The 27,849-nt window shown below is 34.1% G+C and overlaps 4 protein-coding genes across 7 annotated transcripts; 3 read left to right on the top strand and 1 right to left on the bottom strand.

The window, feature by feature from the left end:
• The first annotated feature begins 23 nt into the window (after nt 1-23).
• Nucleotides 24-9,372, top strand: LOC113872509 (ABC transporter C family member 5-like). Of its 3 annotated transcripts, XM_027510116.1 has the most exons (12): nt 24-1,846; nt 1,952-2,332; nt 2,780-3,100; nt 3,210-3,296; nt 4,127-4,813; nt 4,907-5,071; nt 5,393-5,687; nt 6,190-6,404; nt 6,568-6,873; nt 7,715-7,778; nt 7,904-8,143; nt 8,560-9,372. In XM_027510116.1, exons 1-12 carry the CDS (start codon nt 209-211, stop codon nt 8,670-8,672), a joined length of 4,512 nt encoding a protein of 1,503 aa, XP_027365917.1. In that variant the 5' UTR covers nt 24-208; the 3' UTR covers nt 8,673-9,372. The 3 variants fall into 3 exon arrangements, with proteins under 3 accessions (XP_027365917.1, XP_027365915.1, XP_027365916.1); XM_027510114.1 differs by having other exon boundaries at nt 24-2,332; XM_027510115.1 differs by having other exon boundaries at nt 24-2,332; nt 7,919-8,143; nt 8,560-9,307.
• A 1,071-nt stretch (nt 9,373-10,443) lies between these two features.
• On the top strand, nt 10,444-17,203 carry LOC113872050 (NADH dehydrogenase [ubiquinone] 1 alpha subcomplex subunit 9, mitochondrial). 2 transcript variants are annotated; one of them, XM_027509259.1, is made up of 12 exons: nt 10,444-10,635; nt 10,728-10,824; nt 11,939-12,003; nt 12,182-12,267; nt 12,415-12,499; nt 12,609-12,679; nt 14,506-14,637; nt 15,625-15,740; nt 15,882-16,005; nt 16,133-16,201; nt 16,517-16,637; nt 16,751-17,203. In XM_027509259.1, exons 1-12 carry the CDS (start codon nt 10,551-10,553, stop codon nt 16,888-16,890), a joined length of 1,191 nt encoding a protein of 396 aa, XP_027365060.1. In that variant the 5' UTR covers nt 10,444-10,550; the 3' UTR covers nt 16,891-17,203. The 2 variants fall into 2 exon arrangements, with proteins under 2 accessions (XP_027365060.1, XP_027365059.1); XM_027509258.1 differs by having other exon boundaries at nt 10,458-10,641.
• Nucleotides 17,204-20,514: 3,311 nt separating this feature from the next.
• Nucleotides 20,515-23,033, top strand: LOC113872390 (xyloglucan galactosyltransferase MUR3-like). The gene has a single exon (XM_027509911.1). The coding sequence runs from the start codon at nt 20,911-20,913 to the stop codon at nt 22,675-22,677; it is 1,767 nt and encodes a 588-aa protein (XP_027365712.1). The 5' UTR covers nt 20,515-20,910; the 3' UTR covers nt 22,678-23,033.
• Nucleotides 23,034-24,560: 1,527 nt separating this feature from the next.
• Nucleotides 24,561-26,292, bottom strand: LOC113872391 (photosystem II reaction center PSB28 protein, chloroplastic). Its single transcript, XM_027509912.1, has 2 exons — nt 26,114-26,292; nt 24,561-25,170 (listed from the first exon to the last, which is right to left on the bottom strand). Exons 1-2 carry the CDS (start codon nt 26,184-26,186, stop codon nt 24,704-24,706), a joined length of 540 nt encoding a protein of 179 aa, XP_027365713.1. The 5' UTR covers nt 26,187-26,292; the 3' UTR covers nt 24,561-24,703.
• Between the last annotated feature and the right edge of the window lie 1,557 nt (nt 26,293-27,849).

Here is a 27,849-nt window from a genome sequence, read left to right as displayed (position 1 = left end):
CGTGCTGGTGAATAGCATAAAAGAGCTGACACCAGCTGCAACCTCATATTTCTCTCTCTCTGTTTTTTCATGTGCAATGTGTTCGAAGAATCTATATACTGAGACACGCATTTGCTTCTCTTCATTTGTCATATTTTGAAATGCTCTTTTTCTCTCAGACCCATTATTTTCAATTCGTTTCTTCTTCATCAATACAACTTTTTCAATAATGGGTGTCGCGGAATTTCTCCAAAAAATCTCAGCTTCGACATTGTCTTCTTCTTCCTCCTCCTCAGGATCGTCGAATATTCTTTTGAACTCGATCCTAGGATTGCCGGTGTTGGAACTTGCGACAATCTGCGTGAACCTGACTTTTGTTCTTTTGTTTATCTTTGTTGCCTCAGTGAGACGGATTCTTGTGTGTGAGGGTGGATTTCGGATTGGTAAGGATGTGAACACGGGCAATGCCAGCCCAATCTGTAGTGTTATTGATGGAGAAACGCGTGATGTTCGAATCGGTGGAGGGTTCAAGTTGTCAGTTTTGTCTTGTTTCTATGTTCTGTTTGTGCAGGTTTTGGTGTTGGGTTTTGATGGGGGTGCTTTGATTTGGGGTGAGGCTAATGGGAAGGTTGTGGATTGGTCTTTTCTTTCTGTGCCTGCTGCTCAGGGTTTAGCTTGGTTTGTGCTGAGCTTCTCGGCTTTGTATTGCAAATTCAAGGTGTCAGAAAAGTTTCCATTCTTGTTGAGAATATGGTGGTTTTTGTCGTTTATTATTTGTTTGTGTACTTTGTATGTTGATGGGAGAGAGTTTTGGGTGGAAGGTTCCAAACACCTTTGTTCTCATTCTGTTGCAAATTTTGCTATTACACCAGCTCTTGCCTTTTTGTGTGTAGTTGCAATTAGAGGTGTTACTGGAATACAAGTTTGTAGGAACTCTGATCTTCAAGAGCCATTGCTTGTTGAGGAAGAACCAGGGTGTCTCAAGGTTACTCCTTTTAGAGATGCAGGACTTTTAAGCTTGGCTACTCTCTCTTGGCTGAACCCACTTCTTTCCCTTGGTGCAAAGAGACCACTTGAGCTTAAGGACATTCCTCTTGTTGCACCAAAAGATAGAGCCAAGGCCAGTTACAAGGTTTTGAATTCTAATTGGGAGAGATTAAAGGCTGAAAATCAAAATCCCTCTAAGCAACCTTCATTAGCTTGGGCACTTCTCAAGTCATTCTGGAAGGAAGCAGCTTTGAATGCCATATTTGCTGGTGTGAATACTTTGGTGTCATATGTGGGTCCATACATGATAAGTTACTTCGTTGATTTCTTGAGTGGCAAAGAGAGTTTCCCCAATGAGGGATATATCCTTTCAGGTATATTCTTTGTTGCAAAGCTTGTGGAGACCCTGACAACTAGGCAGTGGTATCTAGGAGTAGACATATTGGGCATGCATGTTAGATCAGCTTTAACTGCAATGGTATATCGAAAGGGACTCAGACTCTCAAGCTCAGCCAGGCAAAGTCACACAAGTGGAGAGATTGTGAACTACATGGCTGTTGATGTTCAGAGAGTAGGGGACTACTCTTGGTACCTCCATGACATGTGGATGCTTCCTCTGCAGATTGTCCTTGCCCTTGTGATTTTGTACAAGAATGTTGGAATTGCTTTTGTTGCAACATTGATTGCCACAATCATTTCCATTATTGTCACTGTTCCTGTGGCTAAGATACAAGAGGATTATCAAGACAAGTTAATGGCGGCTAAAGATGAAAGAATGAGAAAGACATCAGAGTGTCTTAGGAATATGAGGATTCTCAAGCTGCAAGCTTGGGAGGATAGATATAGAATAAAGTTGGAGGAAATGCGTGGAGTAGAGTTCAAGTGGTTGAGGAAAGCACTCTATTCTCAGGCTTTTGTAACTTTCATATTCTGGAGCTCCCCTATATTTGTTTCAGCTGTCACTTTTGCTACTTGCATATTGTTGGGGGGTCAGCTCACTGCAGGTGGTGTTCTTTCTGCTTTAGCTACTTTCAGGATTCTACAAGAACCTCTCAGAAATTTTCCTGACTTGGTATCAACCATGGCTCAGACAAAAGTTTCTCTTGATCGCATATCTGGTTTCCTGCAGGATGAGGAATTGCAGGAGGATGCAACTATTGTCTTGCCGCGTGGCATTTCTAACATTGCCATTGAAATCACGGATGGTGTCTTCTACTGGGACTCTTCGTTGCCTAGGCCTACCCTATCAGGAATTCATATGAAGGTGGAAAAGGGGATGACTGTGGCTGTTTGTGGCATGGTTGGTTCTGGGAAATCAAGTTTTCTTTCTTGCATCCTTGGAGAGATTCCCAAGCTTTCTGGTGAAGTATGTTGTGCTTAAGGATACAATTCTATTTTAATTTTAGGATTTAAATATGTTTTTGGTCCCTCAAAATACACAACATTTTCATTTTGGTCCTGGCAAAATTATTATTTTTTGTTTTAGTCCCTACATTTCTATGAATTGTTAATTTTGGTCTCTTTCATTGACACTCCATAAAAAAGCGACACGTGACACAAAATTGATATATAACAATATTGAGTTAGCTATGATATCATCTAATAATGATTAAGGATCAAGACCAACAATTTTTTAAAATGTTGGGTCTGAAACTTAAAAAGAACTTTGTAGAGACCAAAATTAAAATTCTATTTCAAGGAACAAAAACATATTTAAGCTTCATCGTTTTTATATTTGTGCATTGAAATTTGAACTAGAAATACTTTTCTTATTTTTAGCTATTTTATAAGATGAATTGTATTAAATTTGCAGGTAAGAGTGTGTGGCTCTGTTGCATATGTCTCCCAATCTGCTTGGATACAGTCAGGCAATATAGAAGAGAATATCCTTTTTGGCAACCCAATGGACAAAGCAAAGTACAAGAATGTTCTTCATGCTTGTTCACTGAAAAAGGACCTTGAACTTTTCTCACATGGAGACCAAACAATTATTGGTGATAGAGGTATAAACTTGAGTGGTGGCCAGAAGCAGCGGGTTCAGCTTGCAAGGGCACTCTACCAAGATGCTGATATATATCTCCTTGATGACCCCTTCAGTGCAGTTGATGCCCACACTGGCTCAGAATTATTTAGGGTTAGTTTCCCATAAGCATAAAGTTAATGATGCTGTTTAAATAGTTTTTTTTTTTTGGGTACAGTTTTAATGAATTTGATTTGGCTTAATCTATAACATGTAACTGCAGGAGTTTGTATTGACAGCATTAGCAGATAAAACAGTCATTTTTGTGACCCATCAAGTTGAATTTCTTCCTGCTGCTGATATGATACTGGTACGACTGGATGGTTTTGTCTTGCACATTTATTGATTTCTGCAATAAAAGGCCTAGATGATGTTTACATTTCATTTCGGTTGTTCTTGTTTTCAATTATATGAAGGTATATTACAACATTTTTGCCTGTTTTATGTATTCCCTGCATGATCAGGCGTTGCAGTTGGTCTCTACTATTTCAGTGTGATGCATTTTTTCTCCCCTCATCTCCTGGTTGGGTTCTTAATTCTTTCTTTTTGTATTGCAATTTGGACTTATGTAAAATTTTTTTAACTATTTTCAATGTGTAACTATAGCAGAATTTGAGAAGTATACACTGGCAATTTTATGACAGCAAAGTAATTAGTTTTAAGATTGACTCTGTAATTAATGCTATAATATTATAATTGACATGATATGTTGACACCTGTAAAAACAAGTCAAGAGGAAAATTGTATTACTTTGCATCCATATGAAATTGATTTGTGCACACAATGGCTCAAGAGTGAAGCTGCTTATTTAATGATGGAACTATTCCTTTATCCCTCCCCTCATATTGTTCTGTTTTATAGCAGCTTCCTCCTTAGTAAACTCATACGAATTGGTCATTATGGTAATTGAATGTATTGCTGGTGCTTTTCATAATTTTACTTTTTTATTTCAGATAGATTCTATTTTGCACCCAATTGATTCCTAGTCTCTTCGATTGCCAGTGTAGTTTATCTTTGCCTATAAAGATATTTAATTCTTTCAAAAACTAGGAAGAATCCTCTTTCAATTATCTTTGGATATGATTATGTGGTTAATATGAAGTGAAAATAATTTTCTCATTTTGTTTTTCAATTTTGAAGGTTCTTAAAGAAGGCCACATCATACAGGAAGGAAAATATGATGATCTTTTACAAGCAGGAACAGATTTTAAAGCTCTAGTTTCAGCTCACCATGAAGCAATAGAGGCTATGGACATTCCTAATCACTCAGAAGATTCAGATGAAAATGTATCCTTGGATGCATCAGTTATGTCCAGTAAGAAATCCCTTGCTTCTGCAAATGATATTGATGGTTTGGCAAAGGAAGTTCAAGAGGGATCATCTGATCATAAAGCAATTATGGAGAAGAAGAAAGCAAAACGCTCACGAAAAAAACAGCTTGTTCAGGAAGAGGAGAGGGTTAGAGGTAGAGTCAGCATGAAGGTGTACTTGTCATACATGGCTGCAGCGTATAAAGGTTTATTGATTCCACTCATAATCATTGCACAAGCATTATTTCAGTTCCTTCAGATTGCCAGTAATTGGTGGATGGCTTGGGCAAATCCTCAAACTGAGGGAGACCAACCCAAAGTAACTCCTGCGGTTCTTCTTCTTGTTTACATGGCCCTTGCTTTTGGCAGCTCATGGTTCATATTTGTAAGGGCTGTTCTCGTGGCTACATTTGGTCTAGCAGCTGCACAGAAACTATTTTTCAACATGCTTAGAAGTATTTTCCATGCACCAATATCTTTCTTTGACTCTACACCAGCTGGAAGGATCTTGAATCGTGTAAGTTTCCTTGATTTTTCCTCTTCTCGTTTGTTTTGTAAGTCTCTCCATGTTTGTTGTATATCATATAATGCATTATTTGTATCCTATCAGGTTTCAGTTGATCAAAGTGTTGTGGATCTTGACATTCCTTTTAGACTTGGAGGTTTTGCTTCATCAACAATACAGCTTATTGGCATTGTTGGCGTAATGACAGATGTTACATGGCAAATTTTGGCCCTGGTAGTCCCAATGGCTGGTGTTTGTTTGTGGATGCAGGTAATTAGAGATCTTCCAGCTTATTTATTAATCTTTCAAACTGCTTTTCAAAAGGACTAGCAACAGAAGAGTTGTGTGTTCTTAAGCCAAAAAATCATGTCATGAGGAATAAAATAAGGTCCATTTATTGTAAAACATCAATTCCTCATTCTTTTTTCTTCTCTTTTTGAAAGGAAAAAAAAAATTCACGGGGTAAAGAGAAGATACATTGACAAAAGACTAGAAGTCGTCCACAAATACATTGAATTTTTCTTTCTTGTTTGCCTTCCACCCTGTGTTGTGATCAAATGAATATTTTGACCATCATCTAATTCCTTACAGAAATACTACATGGCTTCCTCAAGGGAACTAGTACGTATCGTAAGCATCCAGAAATCTCCAATTATAAATCTTTTTGGTGAATCAATTGCTGGAGCAGCCACCATCAGAGGTTTTGGACAAGAAAAAAGGTTCATGAAGAGGAACTTGTATCTTTTGGATTGTTTTGCGAGACCATTCTTCTGCAGTCTTGCAGCTATTGAGTGGCTCTGCCTGCGCATGGAATTACTTTCAACCTTTGTATTTGCTTTCTGCATGGTATTACTTGTGAGCCTTCCTCGCGGAAGTATTGACCCCAGTGAGTATTTCTTCTGATTACTTGTTTTGTCTCCCTGTTTTCACAAGTGATATGTTTAATCATGGAGGGATAAGTTATGTAGTTTATTAGAAGTTATTACAGGAAAATGATCCCTCTTAATGAGTTATGTTGCATGCACATTGAGAATGAGAAAGAGATCTAAGCACATAGTCATAGTAGTTATAGGGGGACCATTTATATGTTCTCAACCTTTTTTCACTGGCAGATGTGGTGTCTCTGGCATTATGATTGTCTCTTTCACATAGCTGTTTTACACTATTTTCCCAGTTCAGTTCTTTACTGTTGAATTGGTCTGTCTCATTAAATTGTGTCAATACATTATTTGGTCTAATGGTTACTCTTGCATTTTAATTCCACTTCAAGCAAGTGTATATGGAATTACATTGTGTTATAGGAAAGGGCTTAGTTGATGGTTTGAAATCATGCAGAATGCAATATGAAACAATATTCTTTTGCCAATTACTTATGCTTTTCTGTATAGGCATGGCTGGACTTGCTGTAACATATGGCCTGAACTTAAATGCACGTCTATCACGGTGGATACTTAGTTTTTGCAAACTTGAAAATAAGATTATATCTATTGAAAGAATTTATCAGTACAGCCAAATTCCTTGTGAAGCACCGGCAGTAATTGAAGAGTCTCGCCCTCCATCCTCATGGCCTGAGAATGGAACAATCGAATTAATTGATCTTAAGGTACCCAACTGATTTTCACACTAAGATTGTTCTTTGTTTTGTGCCAAGTAGACCATGCTTATTCTGTCATCTTTAGTTTCATTTTTAGTCATTTTATTTGTTGCTTGTTGTACACATTTAGCATCTAAACCAAACTCTTAAGATAATTCTGTCTCTCTTGAAGGTTCGTTACAAGGAAAGTCTTCCTTTGGTGCTTCATGGAATATCCTGCACATTTCCTGGTGGGAAGAAGATTGGAATAGTTGGACGCACTGGCAGTGGCAAATCCACTTTGATTCAAGCATTATTTCGATTGGTTGAACCTGCAAGTGGAAGTATCCTTATAGACAACATTAATATTTCAGGGATTGGCCTTCATGACCTTCGAAGCCATCTTAGTATCATACCACAAGATCCAACTTTATTTGAAGGCACCATTCGAGGCAATCTTGATCCTCTTGAAGAGCACTCTGATAAAGAGATTTGGGAGGTTTGTATTACTTGGATAGTTCCATTTATTTAATTACTCGGTATTTGTTTAATCTGTTATTGTCTACAAAGTTAATGTATGGGCAGCAAAAAACATATCTTATTACACAGGTTTTAAATGCTATGTATAGTAAGAGCTAAATTTTTAAATATTTTTAATACAGAAACAAATATTATTGATAAGGAAAGAATAAAAACAAGAATCTCAAAAAAGGAAAACAAAAAAATTTGATTAACATGATGTCAATATGTAGAAAAATCTCCAATGCCATAAAATTAACTTGTGAATCCAAGACCAACTAATGAAGCCAACTAACAGAATATATCTTTGGCATCTAACATCTTTTTCCTAAGGGCCAACTAACTTCAATGCCAATGAATCATGAAGTTCTTGTTTGTCGTCTTCATCTGTTGCCTGTTGGTACAATAAAGATGACTTCATGACCCTGAGAAATTGTCTGTTGTCACTTTTATCAAAAGGCGTCTGCTATTCAGCATTATTCATTATTGCAAGGATAAACAAATCACAGCTAAATGGCAGTATTTTTCATTTAATTCATAATTTATTTATATTTCCTAAGAGTGGGGATAGGATTGCCTTGTGTGTGACTATGACACAAGTTATTCAAGCTCCCAATAAATTTTTTTTTTCTCTGATTAATGCTATTGTGTTTTTAAATGATTAATTTCTGATTGCACTTTATATCTTCACTCCTGAGCAAACTCTCATAGTATAAGAGTATAATCCATCTAATTGTCCTTGATTTTTGAAAATTATTGCTAATTAAGTAGGAGTAGGAGGTTGTGCCCTGTTTGATTTCTTTTTGTTTAATTTTTCACAGGCCCTAGATAAGTCTCAGCTTGGAGAGATCATTCGCGAGACAGGGAGAAAGCTTGATATGCCAGGTAGGAAGCCTTAAAAGCTGTAATTTTCCTATATCTTTTCTTCCCCAACATCTAAACAATGAAATAGAAAGGAAAAAATTTGGAGTCACAAGTAGTAATCTTAAGGTTTTATTTCAAATCTGCAGTGTTGGAAAATGGAGATAATTGGAGTGTAGGACAGCGGCAACTTGTTGCTTTGGGGCGAGCTTTGCTGAAGCAGTCAAAGATACTTGTGCTTGATGAAGCAACAGCATCAGTTGATACTGCTACTGATAATCTTATCCAGAAAATTATTCGACAAGAGTTTAGAGATTGCACTGTGTGCACAATTGCACACCGTATTCCTACTGTTATTGACAGTGATCTAGTCCTGGTACTCAGTGATGGTGCGTATACATATAGTTGCATGCTATTCTTTCTTTTCTCCAGTGATACACCTACAGGCATTGCATTGTTTTACAGTTAAAACTAACTTTGCTGAAGCCAAATGTTGAAATTTCATCTACATACATCTTCCTTTTCAATTGCAGCAACTATATATAGTGCTGTTTCCAAAATGACCAGTTGGGCACGTTTGATTTCTTAGTATGTTGTATTGTATGTTACCACATTTCTTTGCTTCTGATTGCTGCAAAATTAACTTTCAGGGAGCAGCATGGAATTTGAATGATTCTTTTATGTCTTCTCTTTTGATGCACAACATGAAATTGAAATAAAACTCAAATGTGTTATTAAATTGAGTGATTGGCTTATTTATGGCTCACTATTTGTGCTCATGAAGTTAATTTTGACACTTTTATAGGTCGAGTTGCAGAGTTTGACACTCCACCCCGGCTATTAGAGGACAAGACATCCATGTTTTTAAAGTTGGTGACTGAGTATTCATCACGGTCAAGTGGCATACCAGATTTTTGAGTCAGATGAAAATGCATGAAGACCTTCAAAGTTGGAGGTGGAAAGAGCTGAAGAACCTTCAGAGTTAGAGGCAGCAAGAGTTCAAGAGATGTCAAACAGTAATGATGCCTCAGTTGCTGCCACTGATGCATTCGGCACATGCAGAGACATAAAATGAGCAAATGCACGTGAGGACTTATTGATTAAACACTTCAGTGGGAGAAGATTAGTTTCCAGTTTGAAAGTATCGTCAGTTGATTCATCACCTTGAACAATATTGAGGAATTCATGCATGGTTGGCATGCTTTGTAACAAAATAAGATGATCTGTGGTTACAGGAACGAAAACATGGCCTTCTGAATTGGGTTCAATAATGTTGAATAAAGCAGTTTTGAGAATGAGGCAGTAGGTTAATAGGTTTTTGATTGCATAGAGAAGTGTAGAGTTGGAACTAGTCTTGTGTATTCCACTATTTCTTGTTAGCAGTTGTTAAGAATCAAGGCCATTTTTAGGCTGGGATTTTCACTCCTTCCTCCGTCCCTACCTTTACTGTTTGGTTATCTTTTATCTTCTACATAGTTGATTAGTTTTCTTATATGATCATTGATAATGTAATTAGCTCTTTTGTACAGTATCTTCATTCGCTAATAAGGTGTCCTTTTATGTCATGTCCCATATGGATCATCCTGAACTGGTTCATTCAATAGCCTAAAGCTTTGTGCTAGATGAGAAGTTCCAATGATTCCATGATTCACAAGAGGCTAGTATTTTTATAGAGTGGAAGCTATTTAATTTATGCCCCTGATAGTTCAGCCATATGAAGTGGAGAAATTCCTATATATATTTATAAAAAAATAACAATTTAATGTGAAATTTAAGATTTATTATTTTAAATTTAATCCATCAACACAGGTTATACTTTTCTCATGAAGTTATTTTCGGATAATGTTACATCAAATCTCATAATTTAGAAAAAAAAAAAAAAGAGAGAAGAGAGAAGTGTTACATAAGATGGTTATATGATGAAAATAAATAAAAAGTAAAAAAAAAAAGAAGACTTGTAAAAAGTATTGTAAATTTTTTTTTTACAATATGTGTATCACTTTTTGAGTACATGGAATTTCCTTTTATGAAATGGTGATAAGAAACAAGTAGTAACCAAGACAAGTAGGATAGGATTTAGATCAAAGTCATAGTAAAATTTGGCACGAAACAAAATTAATTTTAGTAAATCATTTGTATAGTTGTTCAAAGAAATAAACGATTAAAATGATATACAAAAAAGAATTTGTATATATAAAATGGTAAAATATTTTTTAAATAAGTTATAGGTATTTTTTTTTTCTGACAATTACAGAAGATAAGTCATATTTGTTGTTTTTCTTTTGTCATATTATTTTTTTCTAATTTTTTTGGTTACATTCAAATAAAAAATATAAGGCTTAAATTATATTTTAGTTCCTTTAAATGATATTTTTTTATCTTTATTTTTTTTATGAACTATTGTTTTAGTTCCTATAGCTAACATAATCTAATCATAAGCTGAGACTTACAATATCTCAGTGAACTAGATTATTAATAAAGACTAAAAATAAATATCAAAATAAAAAAATTATTTTAAAAAATTAAAACAAAAAATTTGTGTAAATTGTGAGGACTAAAAAACATATTAAGGGCAAAATATATAAATAAAATGATTTGAAGGGCCAATGCAGCCCAATAGTGTTGAAGGAGCACAGATCCGGGCTTCATTATAACAGAAGCCCAATTTAGGTGGGATGGAGTTGGAGCTCGCGTGCACTCTCCACAATACTCGTTGTTATTTCTGTGTTAACGTCCTTCTCTGTCTCTTTCTCTCTCTCTTTCTCCTCTGTGTTGTGCGAGTGTAAGCACGGTAAGATGCAGGCCATTGCGAGGCGCTTAGCGCACCAATCGCTGAAGCCATCAACGTCTCTGAAGTCCATCTATCCAATTTCGGATCGCTGTAATCCTAATCTTCCATTTTCCAGTAATGTGTGCTTATCGCTCTTACTCAACTCCGTTTTCAGCTAATTGTAATTGCAATTGTTCTTTCAGATTATGGAGCTGATCATGAGCGTTGCGTATCTACACTTTCCACCAAAGGCGTGGGTCACCTTGTCCGCAAGGGTACTGGTGGACGATCATCCGTCAGGTATACCTCATTCGTCGTTCTTCACTTTCGTTTCAAAATAATAAGACCACTACAGTTTCTCTAGGTGTTTTTTTTTTTTTTTTTTTTTTTCAATTTTATGGATTTCTATGATTAGAGTTAGAGTGATTGATTTTTCGTTTTTGTTGGTTGAGGACTTGCATTTTCAAGGGAAAAAAAGATTAGGTCTGCCAGAGATGGGGATTGGGGAAAAGAGTAAAGGAAAACGAAGCAACTTTAGACTGTTTTGAATGCGTGCTGCGCTCTCAAGTGAGGTGTTTAACTTTGATATTGCTTATGTTACGTTTGATGGAAATCTACTGAGGGAAAAAATGAGTATGGTCAGGGGTTATGTATGAGGCTTGACATAGATGTATGAATGGTTATTGAATCGGCTACTGGAGAGTTATATGAATGGTATGGATGAGGTTTGGGAATTCTCTTTAACTTAAGCTTGATGCAGGAGAAAGTCGCTAGGTTGGTGTTGCTATGGTGCTGCCAGATTGTTTAGGCTGGGATTTTTGACCATGCAGGATTTGCATGAGCTCAAATTAAATGCTTAATCTGTTGTCACTTGTTAGAAGTGAGAGCGAGGCCAACAGGGTATAATTTGTTCATTAACTGTTAAGTTTGGGCCCATGTTAGTGCTGTTGGACGCATAGTATAGCTGATCTTTTTGCCACTTGAATTATGTTATGTATAGCAGGAGAATAAATTTAATTTTCCAAATTGGATAAAGTTTCAATGCTATAGAAAATTTCCTTTAAAGCTTTTGAGAAATGAAGTTGCCTTGCTTGGGATGAACTGATTTTCATGATAATATTGTAAGAATGGTTTTATACAACTGTAGATTGATTTTGCATGTTTAAGAAGGATCAGACACTGTAAATTATCTTTTGTAATATCACTAATTCACTATTGGCAGAGTCTGTAGTGTTTAATCTTATATCTTCTTGAAGTTATATTATGGATGTTTGTTGTGTATTGAGCCATTTTCACTGTAGGTCTGGAGTTTAAGACTAGGTTTAGAAGGTTTTGATGCGTTTTTAAAGTAGTTTTGTTAGCCTATACAGCTGATAGATAGTTAATTAATGCATGTAAGCAATTCTTTTTGCAGTGGCATTGTTGCTACAGTATTTGGGGCGACTGGATTCTTAGGTCGTTATGTAGTCCAGCAACTTGGTAAGTTTCTGGGATTTATAATTGTTTTAAAGAAAATCTTAACAGAATGTTCAAAAATATTTTTAATTATTTTTTCTGTAAATAAAAGATTTTGGAATAAATTTTGTTGTGATTATATACTTTTTTCCCTAACTGTATTTTGTTGATTGTTTTTGGTGATGCCATTCCCCTCTTCTAGCTAAAATGGGATCTCAAGTCCTAGTTCCTTTTCGAGGATCTGAAGATTGTCACCGCCATCTCAAATTGATGGGCGATTTAGGACAGGTAGTTAAGATAATGTTTTTATACATGCAGAGAGTCAACTATTGCCTCTGCTTTCTTTTTGGTTGGAATGGAAAAGCTAATAGTGTAATGCGTGTGGATTATTTCATCTGCAATTTGTGCTAACATTCCAGCAATCAATATGCCCAGATTGTACCCATGAAATACAATCCAAGAGATGAAAATTCAGTAAAAGCTGTTATGGCAAAGGCCAATGTTGTTATCAATCTTATTGGTATACCTCATGTCTTGTAATTCTGCACATTGAATATTTCAATATTGAGCAAATGGCTTTTCATCTATTAATCACACACTCATTCTGGCTTATTTGGTTTTGCTGACAGGAAGGGATTATGAGACAAGAAACTACAGCTTTGAGGAAGTGCACTATCACATGGCTGAGCAACTTGCAAAGGTATGTTCTTTTACATTTGCAGTCATCCTATATCAGCATGTTAATAGCTGAAATTATTATTCACTACTCATTCTCTCTCTCTCTCTCTCTCTTGGTTAAAAGTTAAAACATACTTTTTTATGTGCATGTTTGTCTATTGATGTTTATTTGAAATAACAATAGCTCATTTTAATTCTAATTTGTAAAAAAACCAAATGAATTTATATCCTCCAGATGTCAGTAAATAGATTGTTAACTGTAAAACTTATAATTTTCATGAAAAGAGGTAGATAAAGTCAAGATGTCAAGTTTTCCATGAGAGTTTCTTAAGAATTTACTGTATTTATTATATGTTATAGTCATCTAGTGATGGTCCCAAGTGGCAAATGTGGGTCATGTCCAAATTGTTCAGTGCAATATTATCAATGGTGGAAAGCCAAAAAACTGCCATAAAATTGTGGCAGATTGCATGACGGCCATAATAAAATAATGAAAAATATATATTATATATACAAAATATTAAAAGGACTGCAGAATGTAATATAAAAACAGAAAACTAACTAGACACATGTCAAAATCAAGAAACCTAATTGATAGAAAACCATCAAATAACATCATGTGTAAAAAAGATATCATAAGTCTCATAATAACATCATAGCATAAGTTTCAAAGCAAAAGTTCAAACAAACTAATATGCCATCAAGCCTCAAGTGAAACAAAGTGATAAAAAGCAAGAAAAATATAGAGACTGATTGAGGAATTTTTTTATTTTTTATTTTTGTTAAGGAAAACTGCTGCTCAAACCAGGCAGCGGTTTTAGAATAAAAATTGGATGAAAAACAAAGAAGGAAAACTGATACTGAGAGGGAAAACTGAGAAGAGAAAGAAAGTTGAAACAAAAAATGAGATAAAAAGAAGAGAGAAAACAGAGGAGAAATGTAGACAAGGAAAAGAAAAAAAATGGAGGAAAACAAAAAACAACAAAAAGAGGTTACTCACTGAAAAATGAGTCACCGGAAGTAAGGAAGGTGCTAGATGGGAAGAGGAGAGAGGGAGATGGAAGGTTGCAGTGAGAGAAAGATCCAGTTGAGGCTGAAAACAGAGTCCAACAGGGGTTGAACTCCCATGACCACCTTGAATGCCATGCAAATAACAGCCGCTAATGTCCACCATTGCAAACCTGCCATGCCATGCCTTATGTATGGCAGATTGTTAAAAAACTGCCACTGTTTTCTGCCATGGCTGCCATTTGATAACACTGGTTATGTGTGGCTGCATGGCAGTGTTTCAAACTGCATATTGAGTTATTTACTGATGCTTGTATATATTTTTGTTGCTCCATCTACCCCTTGAAAGGTGCTGCTGCAGTTCTGTGTAAATTGTGGAGGGGTATGCTGGATTGGTTTTCATCTACCCTTCTTAAAGACTGCCTCATATCATATGAAATTGGAATCTGCGTAATAGAGTTTGAATTATATGAAAGAAACTCTTAAGAAACCATTATGCAATTGATTTAAAATTTTATTGGTGGGCCAGGTTGAGTAATGAGCTTTCCTGAGGAAAGTATTAAATGTATAGGTTCAAAGATGTTCATGTGGGCTCAGGAGCCTCTTCCAAGTTTTATGTACTATTTCTAAGGGATTTAACTGTTTATGTCTTGATTCTAATTTCTAAGCCATAAGACAATTGTGACATTTAGTCCAAATAAAGTGAGCTAATATGGTGCCTTGCGAAGCTTGCCGGCTTAGTTTGGATCTTTGTATTATTCTTAAGTTTGTGAATTCCTAACTTGACCTGGTATTTTAATTTTATTAATTGTATGGTAAATGATCTGAGAGTTGTTGCAGATTTCCAAAGAGCATGGTGGTATCATGAGATTTATTCAAGTTTCTTGTTTAGGTGCATCTCCTTCATCTGCATCCAGGATGCTTAGAGCTAAAGCAGCTGCTGAGGAAGCGATTTTAAGGGAATTACCTGAGGTACATTTAGTTTTCTCACTTTCTAGACTAAATAATTTATTTCTAGTTCCTTTATCATATGTAAGAGGAGTAACTATTCACTCTAGCCATTTACATTTGAAGCTAAACAGAGAAAGGCCACAAAATGGATCCTGATGTTGAACGAACTTGTCATATGAAAATTGTGTGTATCACTTTCTTTATAGAAATTGGGCTTGTTTTTGGATTGGACTATTTTTAAAGATTATTTCAATAATTGATTATAGATAAAATAAGTTTTATGTTTGGATATATTTGGCAAAAAATGATTTTAAGATAATCTATCTCATTTGGAACTTTGGATATAAAATAATTTTTTATAGTAAAATTACAAAAATGCATATGAAGTTATTTGTAACAGTTGTTTTTGTCTTTAAATTAATCAGTTGTTGGGGATAAAATGCAATATAAAAGTTAGCTAGAAAATAATCTGTTAGCTTTTAATAATAATCTCTAAAATTATCCATATTTGCCAAAAAGTTTTCCCTTTGTAGTAGAAATAATCTTAAGATTAGAAATGATTTACACTAATATTGCCAAATAAAAGAGAAGAAAATTATAAAGTATTGAGTCTTCTCTGTCTTTGCCTTGGGTTCTATATTCTATACAGAAAATTGTATGTCTGGAATGCTTAATTTGTTCTTTGTAAGGTTTTGGAATTTCGAGTTTATTCAGCAATCTCTCAATTATTGAGTAAAAGGAGAATCTGATCTTATGACATTACTACATGTCCAAATTTCTTCAGAAAGTATTTTTATGTCCTGTTATAGTGCCTATGGATTGTACGTCTGATAACCAATTCAAAATACATGTTTGATTTCATGAGAATGGCAAAGTGAAAATTATTTCACCTTATACAGATGAAATATGTGTGGTCATTTTGCACTGGAATGTTGTATATGGGGCATTTTCATGCGTTGCTTAGTTGCAAGAGCATTAATATCAGAATTCTAATGCTAACCTCCACAGGCAACAATCTTGAAACCTGCTATTATGATTGGTACAGAGGATCGGATTTTAAACCCATGGGCTCATTTTGCGAAAAAGTATAGCTTTCTTCCATTGATTGGGGATGGGAGCACAAAGTATGTATAAATCTATTAAGCATTTATTATGAACTTGCAACTCCATTCGTTTTTTAGACAGAATGAATCATGTTAGTGTTTCTGTTGGCATTGGAATTCTTGTTTTTCTGATTTTTTGTCTGACAAACACAACTGTTGCAGGATCCAACCTGTATATGTTGTTGATGTTGCTGCTGCACTTACTGCAGTCTTGAAAGATGATGGCACTAGCATGGGAAAGACTTACGAACTGGGTGGTCCAGAGATCTTTACTGTGCATGAATTGGTAATGTTGACTTTATCCTTTGTTGCTGTTTATATTTCATATCTTGTCTAAACCAGAGATACTACTTGTTGGGGAGAAGTTGAAAGAAGAAATTGTTGTAATGATGTATAATCCATGTTAATTGCAGGCAGAGCTTATGTATGAGACGATTCGAGAATGGCCTCGATTGGTGAAGGTCCCTTTCTCCATTGCAAAGGTGTGTTAAAACACTTTTACTTTGTTGATGTCTGCTTACCATTGGAAAGTCTGATGATGAATTTGGCCTTGTGGGGTTATTTTTATCCTTTACATAATTATAAATAATATAAACTTATCGACTTATCTGTTAGCATTGGAAAGCCAGTGATGAACATATCTTTGGCCTTGTGGGTTCTATCACGTTGTCCATTTTTCGATTTAGCAGTGGATTAACGGGTTATGGGAGATGAATACTCGGTTTACACTTGAGAGTATATAGTGACTTTTTTATGTCGTAAAATGCCAACATTATGTGGGGTATGATTGATTTCAGGCATTGGCAACACCGAGGGAAATATTACTAAATAAGGTCCCCTTTCCGCTACCTACTCCTGAAATATTGAATCTGGATCAGATCAATGCTTTGACTACAGATACTGTTGTTTCAGAAAATGGTTAGTTCCTTAATTTTATCATAAGGTCTATCTTTCTTTGTCCCAAGACATTATTATAGATCTCTTTCTTTTACTATTCCGTTGCCCACATTTTTTGTTTGATGAATTTGCAGCTTTGACTTTCGATGATCTTGGAATTGTTCCGCATAAGCTGAAGGGATACCCTATTGAGTTTCTTATCTCATACAGGAAAGGAGGCCCACAATTTGGTTCTACGATCAGTGAAAGGGTCTCTCCAGAAGATTGGCCGTAAGATTCTTTGGATGTTTGGTCCTGAATCATTTTTCTGTCTTGCTTGTACTACCACCATTTCGTTTCAATATTTAAAAAGGATCCGAGATCTTTTTGTATCTTCCTTTCATAATGTAGAATACGCGATCATGTTTGATGATGATAATAATTTCAGATACTTGTTGATTCCCAAATGTAAGCGCCTTTGAATCAATTTCAAAGTCATATTTCTAATTGGTTGTTATCTTGAAACTTGTTTGGTCCTGAGTCAGGGGATTAAACTTGCAAACAATCTTCTTTCTTGATTCCCGTCTTCAATGGCTCAAGTTAAAACGTGTACATTTAAACAGAAACAAAATAAAGAAGCCATTGTTACAAGGAAGGTCTAAGACGCATGTCAGGTTTTTGTGAAATGTTTTTCTTCCAAAATTTCAGACGTCCCATAATTAGAATGTGAATGTGAATTTGGAAATCACAGAAATTTATTATCATTTTCAAAATATTTTAACATATATTTATGATTTAGATAACTCAGTGTTTCTTTCTTGTTATATTTTTACCAAATTTGTTATTTTGAATTTCTAACTTGAGTCACTCTAAATTCCTAATCAATTTATATTGTTTGTTTTTTTATAATTTCCATGATCATCTACAATGAAATCCTCCAATTTATAAAATTCTTTCTTAGGATTATTGGAGTTTTATTAATAAAAAAAGGATTATTTGATTTATAATCACTGAAAAAAAACATCAAACTTATTTAAATATGAAGCTTCTTTCAATAATATTCGACCCATAAATAATGAGGTTTATGAACCATCACTTATTTATTTATTTAATACGCTTATAATGTTTACATTAATGTTATTTTTATCCACTTCAATGAAGTTATCTTTTTTGTATGTTACATATTTATTTTAACTTTGCATGAGATCTATTTGCTTTTTTACAAGAGCAAATTTTAAAAGATATCTATAGACATAAAATCATATTAATATAAAGAAGATATTATTATCTAATTAATATATAATTTATCATTATATAAATAAAAATTAATTTAAAATTATTGAATAGAAAATAATTATATGTATATATGTACTTATGTACGTATATACAAGATATTTTTTAGCTTGTCTGTGTGGAGTGTGTGAAACTAGGGATGTCAGCCAGTATGGGTTATATCTGATGACCGGATAAATTAAATTCAAACCAAACCAAAAAAAATGTGAGTTTGTTCACATTATCAGTTTGATTTAGTTTAAATAAAAACATACCTAATATATTTTGTTTGGGTATCAGAATTTAAGGGACAAGTCCAATTAGCCAATTATTTGATTCAATTAACATATTATTTAATATTTAAATTTATATTTTAGTACTTACTTATACCCAACAATATTTAAGCAACTTAATAACACATAAGACTATATAAATAGTACACATAAATCTTTCATAATTTTTTAAAATAATTTTTGTATATATTTATGATATTTTTAATATAATTTTTGTTTTATAAATAAATAATAGATCCAATTGCCTAAACCAAACCAACTCAACTATAATTGAATTGTTTTAGTTAGGGTCGTTTGTTAAAATCACACCAGAATTAGACTAAATCAAACCAAAACCTTTTAATCGATTTAGAAATTTTTTTTTACCTAAACTCGAACCAATTTAGTTATGTGAAAACAACTTTCAAAAAATTGTTTTATTTATTTTTAAATTCAACCTGATTTTTAGTTTTGAAAAGTGTATACGTTTAGTTTCTGTAATCAAACATGCTATTTATAACTTTGATTGAATATTCTGGATAGAATGATTGAAATGATGACAAGACAAGTTCATCTTAAAGAATGTTTTTGTGGAACAAAACGATTAATATTTTGCTTATTTAAAAAAAAAAGTTAAAAGATTATTACATTTTAAAAGAAGAATAGTTTATCTCTTTAATTTTACTTTTTAAAAATTTGTAGTGAATAAGAGTTCAAATAACAAGTATTTTAATATATGATAGTTAATGAATTAAAATAAAAGATTTTATTAAAAATATAATAAAAATGTATTAAAATCATGGGAAGAATATTGGCAGTAATTTTCTTTAATATTTTTAATCATTATTCTAAGCATACATATTAACCTTTTTAAAATAAATAATGAAGAATTTATAATATTTTCTTATTAATTTTTTTTTTCATTCTATTCAAACAACAGTTTTTGGTGTGGCCGGGCTTTGACAAATGGACGATGACGCGTATATTTGCGAATTGTTCCACGATTCTCATATCAACTTTTTTTTAATACTTTTTAAAATATATTTTTTTATTATTAAATTAAAAATGTTAAAAAATGTAAAGATTATCTGAATCGAACTCTTAATTTAATGAATTTTAATCACACTTTTATATTTTTTAATAAATTTTAATTAATAACTAAAATGTGTTAAAACTTGTATTCTTAATATTCTTTCATTTTCTTTGACCTAATTTTCGCGGAGTTTGAGGTTTGACTGTCTATCAATCTAATTTATTTTGATTTTTTATTATAAATTATTTTTTATAAATATTCTAATTAAATTCTTTCAATAACGTAATAGAAGAAATTGAATGGCAGCATAATTTTTTTTATGGTTTCAAATTAATTAATGATGCGACTCATACTCATGAAAATTAATTAACAAAAAGGGGAAAGGAAGCAACCTTAAGCAAAAGTATGATTTCTAAATTCTATAAAGATGCAATTTGCTTAACACCTTAATGATGATTTATTAAGAAAAAGCGAATTTTTTTTCCTTTTCTTCTTAAAGGAAACCCAAAAGGCTTCACCTTTTGATTTTAAATACAGCTAGTCACTCACAAGATGCAATTATAGCTTCTGAGAATATGCACTCTTTTAAAATGCGTGCCAAATGACTAAAAGGATGGATTTTAAGAACAAATGTTAAGTAATTAAAAATTTAAAATTATTATTATTATTTTTATTATAATTTTAAATAGTTTTTTAGTGTATTTTTATACTTTTTATTTGTTTTTAATTAATATTTTTAAGATATTAATTAATAAAATTTAATTTTAAATAAAGTATTAATTAAATATCAATCCTTTTAACCTTTCATACATTGTATAGAACAAAAGGTTATTTATCATATTTTAAAAAAAATATAGAATTGAATGCTACAATTTTTTAATGATTTTTTTTATCTATCTATTTTAGTTGTAACATTATGATTTGTTAATTTGATATGTGCTTTGTCATCAATCACCTTTACTTTAATGTATATAATTTAGACTCCAATGAGAGATCAAATTGAGTAACGATTCTCAAATTTAAAAGTGAAATGGTCAAACATCGATTGGTGATTTATTCTGTTATAAATATAGAAACTTATTTGATGATTTATTCAATAAGGTATGAATAAAATTTTTTCATATTACTACATTATAAATATATATATATAATTTTTTTCAACTAATATTCTAGAAGTGTTGATAAAAATATTTTTAATTATTTGATTAGGTACCAATTGATTTGATTTATTTAAATATAGAACACATAAATGTGAGAGTGGGTCCAATTGAGGATGAGTTATTGCAAATTGATAGCATGCAAAAGCTATAAACATGATGATGGGATTGGGATTTGCGAGGGAACAATTTCACACCTACGCGTCTCAATCCCACGCGACACCGACACATAAGACAACACGAGCACGTTGCTAACTTGCGCCTCCGTCTTCCTCGTTCTTTTATCCCTGCAAATTTCACTTCTTCAATTCAAATGCTAAACTCTTCTCTCTCACTCCTTGTTGTTGTTGTGTTAAGTGCCTACACTTATTGTTGATTTCATTCCAACAACCTCTATTTGATCATTATATTATTAAGCATAGTTGCAGGGTGTTACTTGTTATGTTCCCCTTGTTTTAAGCTCTTAGATTGCCACTAATCACAATCTTTTCTGTTAGGTTTAGGTTTTGGTGATTTCGGTTTTTGCCCCTTCGCTGTTTGACCTATGAATTGTGAAATTTGGTGATTGAGTTTGCAATGCAATGAGAAGACGCCCTGATCAAACGGAGAAAGGGTCACCCAAGTACCACAATTCTAGGCTTTGTTGTTTGGCATCCCTTTCTGCCTTTTTTTGGTTCTTGCTTTTGTATTTCCATTTTGTGGTACTTAGAGGAGATAATACTAATAGTAATAGTAATAATAATTTTAATGATGATAATCATGTTGATCAATCAATCAAATTAGCACCTGTTTCTGTTGATTATGAGCCTACTTTAATCCATGTAACTGATGCCCATCAAGTGCAAGCCCCTCCTAGAAAGATTGGCTTCAATGTGCCTCAGGTGCGAAAGAGTGACACCCGTCATGAGAAGAGTTACCCTTTCACGAGGGCATTGAGAACTGCTGAAAACAAGAGTGATCCATGTGGGGGGAGGTATATTTATGTGCATGATCTTCCCTCTAGGTTTAATGAGGATATGTTGAAGGAGTGTAGGAGTTTGAGTCTTTGGACTAATATGTGCAAGTTCACCACCAATGATGGCCTTGGTCCGCCCCTTGAGAATGTGGAAGGGGTGTTTTCTGATACTGGTTGGTATGCTACGAATCAGTTTGCTGTTGATGTAATTTTCAGCAATCGGATGAAACAGTATGAATGCTTGACAAAGGATTCCTCTATTGCTGCTGCAGTTTTTGTGCCCTTTTATGCTGGGTTTGACATTGCACGTTATCTTTGGGGTTATAATATTTCTGTGAGGGATGCAGCTTCGCTTGATCTGGTTGACTGGCTTATGAAGAGACCAGAGTGGAGCATAATGAATGGAAGAGACCATTTTCTTGTTGCGGGAAGGATAACTTGGGATTTCAGGAGACTATCTGATGAAGAATCGGATTGGGGCAATAAGCTTCTGTTCTTACCAGCAGCAAAGAATATGTCTATGTTAGTGGTTGAGTCCAGCCCCTGGAATGCCAATGATTTTGGGATTCCATATCCTGCATACTTCCACCCGGCAAAAGATGCTGACGTGTTCATTTGGCAGGACAGAATGAGGCAATTGGAGAGGAAGTGGCTTTTCTCCTTTGCTGGAGCTCCACGTCCCGGCAACCCGAAATCAATCAGGGGTCAGTTAATTGATCAGTGCAAAAGGTCACAGGTCTGTAAGCTGTTGGAATGTGACTTTGGTGAAAGTAAATGCCATTCTCCCAGCAGCATAATGCAGATGTTTCAAAGCTCACTTTTCTGCTTGCAACCTCAGGGTGATTCATACACACGTAGATCCGCTTTTGATTCAATGTTGGCCGGTTGTATACCTGTGTTCTTCCATCCAGGTTCAGCATATACACAATATACTTGGCATCTTCCCAAGAATTACACCAAGTATTCTGTCTTCATTCCAGAGGATGATATTCGTAAGAGGAATGTCAGTATAGAGGAAAGACTCAGTCAGATACCTCCTGAGCAAGTAAAAATCATGAGAGAAGAGGTCATTAGTCTCATTCCAAGACTAGTATATGCTGATCCTCGCTCTAAATTGGAAACTCTTAAAGATGCATTTGATGTTGCTGTACAAGCAATAATTGACAAGGTTACAAATTTGAGGAAGGATATTATTGAAGATCGAACAGATGACAACTTCATTGAGGAGAACAGTTGGAAATATGCTTTGTTGCCTGAGGGAAATCATGAGGTAGGACCTCATGAATGGGATCCTTTCTTCTCCAAACCAAAGGATGGTAGTGGAGATTCCAGTAATTCCTCTGCTGAAGCTGCAAAAAATTCTTGGAGGAATGAGCAAAGAAATCAATCATGAAGGAAAGGAGGAAAAAATCTGCAGGGTGCTGTGCAGTTCAATGCAAACATAGAAATGCTTTAGCTGAATTGGGGAATAATTGCAAATTATTGCTGGGTCTTGCTGTGAACTTACTGCTGAACTTGTGTCTAAGTATATTGAGCGAGGTTCCTCGGTGAAAAACCCTGCATGGGAGACATTCTTTGCTTAACACATTTTTGTTATATAGGTTTTTATTTTGTTTTTCTGATTTCTGCTTCATGTATTCTCCTTACAGGCTTAGTGGTTCCTAGAATGGCTGTTCTGGGGGGTTTAATAATTCATTTCATGTATTAGTTTTGTTCATTTAATTCATATGGGAAATATATACAAATTTATTATGGTTAATGGTAATTCTGAGCAAGTTTAACCATTGAAGTCACAAATTGATTAGTTGAGGTGTCATTTTGCTCTTCACCTGCGTGAATGAATTGTCTCTTTTATGTTCGTCGTCAAGAAATTGTTTGACACGGATAAATCTAATTGATTAAAATATGAAATTCTATGGTGTGTCCAATTCATATCACTAATTGTTAAAATGACCATTAAACAGTTGGTGTTAGAAAAGTAGTTACTGCAAAATTATCTTCGAAGTTATGTAATGGTTCTTTTATGTCGGTGATATGAATGAAATGAAGATGTATAGATTCTCTCTGATTAAATATCTCTCAGTTTGGTAAATGATGTTTTGTTCCTTAATAGAAATGCTTAGATAGCAATGCTTGTCAATTATCATTAGTAAACCTTTCCTTTGTGTCTGCGTGTAATTGCCTCCTGTTTGTAATCTTCCCATCTACCAGTATGATTATTTATTGTGCAATTTTCTCGGCGAAGTACCATTCCAGTAGTGTGATGCAACACATATAACTATAATTAATCCAAAAAATACAGCTGTTACAATTAAAACCATTGGCTCCTTAATCCTGATTCCAAGAAAATTCATATTGGACAAGACCCTGACCAACAAGTTGTTGCACAAGGTTTTGATTTGCCCACTGTCTTATGTTATATCGAGAAAATGATCAATGAAAAGGAAATCCAGTACATATGCATACTTTCCTTCACCGACATCATTTTCTAAATCGAGTGACATAGAATGCTGGTGAACAGCTAGATAAACGAAAGAAGGGTAACAAGTTGAAATGGCTAACCTCTTTTTAGAAAGGCAAACACTTTTTACTGTTTTGATAATGATTGATAATATTTTTGCAAATTTATGCTTGCATATTTCTGATGTCATGTAAACCTTTAGATTTTCAATCAGTAACTTCAATTGAAGTGCTCACACTGTCGACATATGAGGCTCATTTCTGAACTAGACCAAGGCTCATGTAACAATAACACTAAGAGTGAGTCTTTTTTTTTTTTTTTTTGTAAGAAATCAATTGAACTTATGCAACATATTTTCATACCTACATCTATTTTTCACCTCTTGTTTCTTTCTATCTCTATTTAAATGTGTGTTTGGTCTAGTGTTTTCTAACCATGGACGTGCATGCATTAATGCAAATAATATGTATACCATGAACTCAATGCACATCTAAGCATACAATATCCATCATTTATCACATTTCTCACTTCCTCGCTCTTCTTATTTTCCTTTATTTCTATCTCTCTTTTCCTTTTACCCGTTTAAATGATTATTTTTGTAATAATTAATTAGAAAGGTCACACACCAAACATAATTATAAAAAATACTGAGTATCATGCTGGGTATACCATATTTCCCAACAGAGTTTCATACTTATTCAAAACACAGTAGAAGGAAGTCATTGAATAATGAGCTTTCCAACTTGTCTACTTAGAAAACAGTTACTTGGTAGCTAAACAGGTTCAGGACAAGGAAAATTTAATAGAATCTTGGGTGTCAGAAAGGAAATGAGTATGTGAATTGAAGTTACAGGCACGCCAATCTAACGTTTCACTCAAGTTTCATCTTACTATATTCAGCAAAACAAACTTCCTTGCAAAGGACAAAAGAATAGAAGGGCATAGTTAGCACATTAACTCATTTTTTAATGAATTGCAAACCATTTGCATTGGAGTATCGCTCCATGAATCTCATGAATCTATCCCACTCCCTTGGACTCCGCATTACATACTTGGCTTCAATCCGTGAGGGCTTTCCATTGACAAATTTGGCACTCACATCAACTGACTGAAGGACCCCTTCCTCATCAATCATGTAAAAACCAGTGATATCACCTATTTCACCAGATGAATCAAAGACCGAGGGTTGATCAAATGTGAAAATAGCCATTCCATTTGTTCCATCCCTTGATTTAGTCAATCTCACATCTGGTACTGTTTGTTCATCAGTTCCTTGGATGAACTGTATTGTTGGTTTTACCATCATCACAATAGGCATGTGCATGGGAGTTTTGTGTTTTAGCACAGGTAACCTCAAACATTGTTGGTGTAAATTTTGACCGTTAAATGAAGAATTTGCACTTCGATGGATAATAGATGATGGGACTGCATAAACAAGAAGTCCATTATATTCACCACAAAAATCAGATCATAATTCATAAGCATTATTTAATGTTTTTCTAGTGCTATATATCTTCAAAGAAATCAAATCTATCTTCAAAGTTCGAAGAACCTGTATACTTTGGGATCAAGGTTAGGGGTCAACGAAGGTGACACAAGAAATTGCTCTACACATAGATAGAATGATGCAGTGTAGCACTGTAGCTTAAAATTAAAGCACAAGTTTTGTCATTAATTGTAAATTTTCGGTTGTCCTATTAAATGGGATGCCATCACTTAAAACATCAAAAGAACTGTCAGAAAGTTGGGCAAAGCAATATATCAACACTATGCATGTCTTCAAGAACATCACACTTTTTGTTCCATCAATGTGTTTTAAGTTGAAAAGTATATAAAATCATCTTTCCAGATACTTCTCTCAGCAAGATGTTTAGTTGTCCCTCCTCAAGATGGGAAAAATCTCGACCACCATGGAAGTCTGGAAACTTTTAAAATTCTAAACTTTTGTTGTGATAGGTATGGTGTTGTAAGGAAAATTGAAGCATCATACCAAGAATTTCATGTAGTCAAGAACACAAGAGAGCAAAAACAAATGAAAAAGAAGAAAACAATGCCACCATACTTTTGCTTTTCTCATCCCCCCGGAATGCCAAATGTATCATATTACAGGCAAACCAAGCTACCAAGTTGAATATTTTTCATAAGGCCTAAACCCCACAAATTAATCCACTGAACATTATGGAATTTCATGTGTAGAACTTCAGAAGAACAAACTGCTACTAATAATCATGCAAGATGAATCCGCAAGCATGCTAAGAGAGGAAAAATATATTCTTTTTTTTTTTAATTTGACAAATATAACAAAATTTTCCAACTTATTTCATCACCTTTACTAGTAAATATACCATTTTGAAGAGGGTGAGGGTACCTGAGTATGAGTGTGGCTTATGAAGTGAATTGGAGAGCGGAGAGGACAATGCAAGAGAGTGCAGAGTTGCCATTGCTAGAGGGAGAGAGATTCAGCTCAGTTCACTTCTCTCTCTAATAGTCATAGAGGAGAGTAAAATTGTGGTCCAAAATGTTTGGTGTGTAACAAAGACAGCCATTCACTTGTGATGATAATTCTTTGCTTTTTGTAAAGACTTGTGTGTGATATAGTGATCAGACAATAGATTGAAGATGCTGATATGGCAGCCCATGAATGATACACGTTGCATTAATTATGATATTTATTATTATTGTTTCGGGTAAATTGAATCCATGCCCACCCAGATATGTTTTGCATGATTAGTATTTTAACAATAATAACCCAGGCGTATATACAGATTTATCAAAAGACTAAAAACCATAATGTTACACTTTCAACCTAATTAGGCCTGTCTAATCGAAATCATCCCAAAATTGACATTAAAGATTTAAGATGAAAGGGCATATAGAAAAAGAACAATAAAGACTATTTGTTATACTATTTTTTCACTCTTTTTTTTGTCAAGTATGTTTTAAAACACACATGGTAGAACAAATTGAGGCCCAATACATATTGGGTCTGAACCATATGAGATAATGTCATCTTAAATCTATATCGGCTTGGAAGTCCAAAGGGTATAAAATTCAAGGATGGAATGTGTTACCTGACTTGTACTCTGTTTTATGGAAGGGAATCAAAACAAGCCCAAAACACATATGAGGGTGTATACATCTTTTTTGGGTCAGAATCAAGGTGTACATCATGGAAAGCCCCAAAATAACTTGTGGCCTTTCTATGTAAAGGTTGACCCTAAAAAATATAAAAGTAAAAAAATTGGACCAACGAAAAAGGAAATAAGAATAATTTTGGAAAATGATAATTTGTTCCAGCAACTCGAGTGTGTACATGTGCAATTAGGAGCACCATGATCCCGTTTTAGCATCGCTTTGCTGTGTGTAATATGGGCTTTATTTTTCTTTTCATTTTTAAAATGATGAAAGGCTGGTTGCGGTTTTCCTTGGCATAAAGGCACGTGAACACACGTAAGCAATGTTTTCAACATCCTCTTCATTCTAGCATTCCTTGGATTCCAATGATGATTAAAGGGTATAAGAAAGAAGAACCATCAAATAATTCAATATAAGACTAATTCATTATTTGAAATCCTCACTGTCTCTCTCCAATAATAAGGAAAAATGTACTTCACTAGGAAGCTGCTATTTCACATGGCTTCCATCTGTTCTAGTACATGAATGAATAGGTGCCATATGTGTTCCAATTTCCAAACAATAGAAGGGGCAGTAATATTATCACTTTATTAAAACCAACACCCCACATGCATGCATGTGAATATTGAAAGAGATAAAAGTGCTAAAACAAAAAAGAGAGAATTTTCATCTGAAGGAGGTGGCAGTAGGTGGGCTCAGACCATGATTGATTTAGTGCAGCACTTTGCTCCCATTTCCTTCTGTTTGTAAATTTCACTAATAATTTATTCACCATTCTTAAGGCATGACATTTCTTTCATCTATTAATGTTTTGCGTGCTTCTTATTTGTCTTCAAAAGAAAAGTAAAAGATAGAGAAATGTCCTCCAGAAATTAACATGAATAAATAATTCTCAGATCCATTTGAGGATTTTTGGTTCTAGACCATCACACTGTAGAGCTGAAGTTTTTTATTTTTACATTGCTTGGG

The sequence above is a fragment of the Abrus precatorius genome, unplaced genomic scaffold (assembly GCF_003935025.1).
Source record: "Abrus precatorius isolate BTA unplaced genomic scaffold, Abrus_2018 Scaffold7, whole genome shotgun sequence".
Taxonomy (NCBI): domain Eukaryota; kingdom Viridiplantae; phylum Streptophyta; class Magnoliopsida; order Fabales; family Fabaceae; genus Abrus; species Abrus precatorius.
Note: the sequence above shows the minus strand (reverse complement) of the source record. Positions and strands in the feature narration are given on the sequence as shown.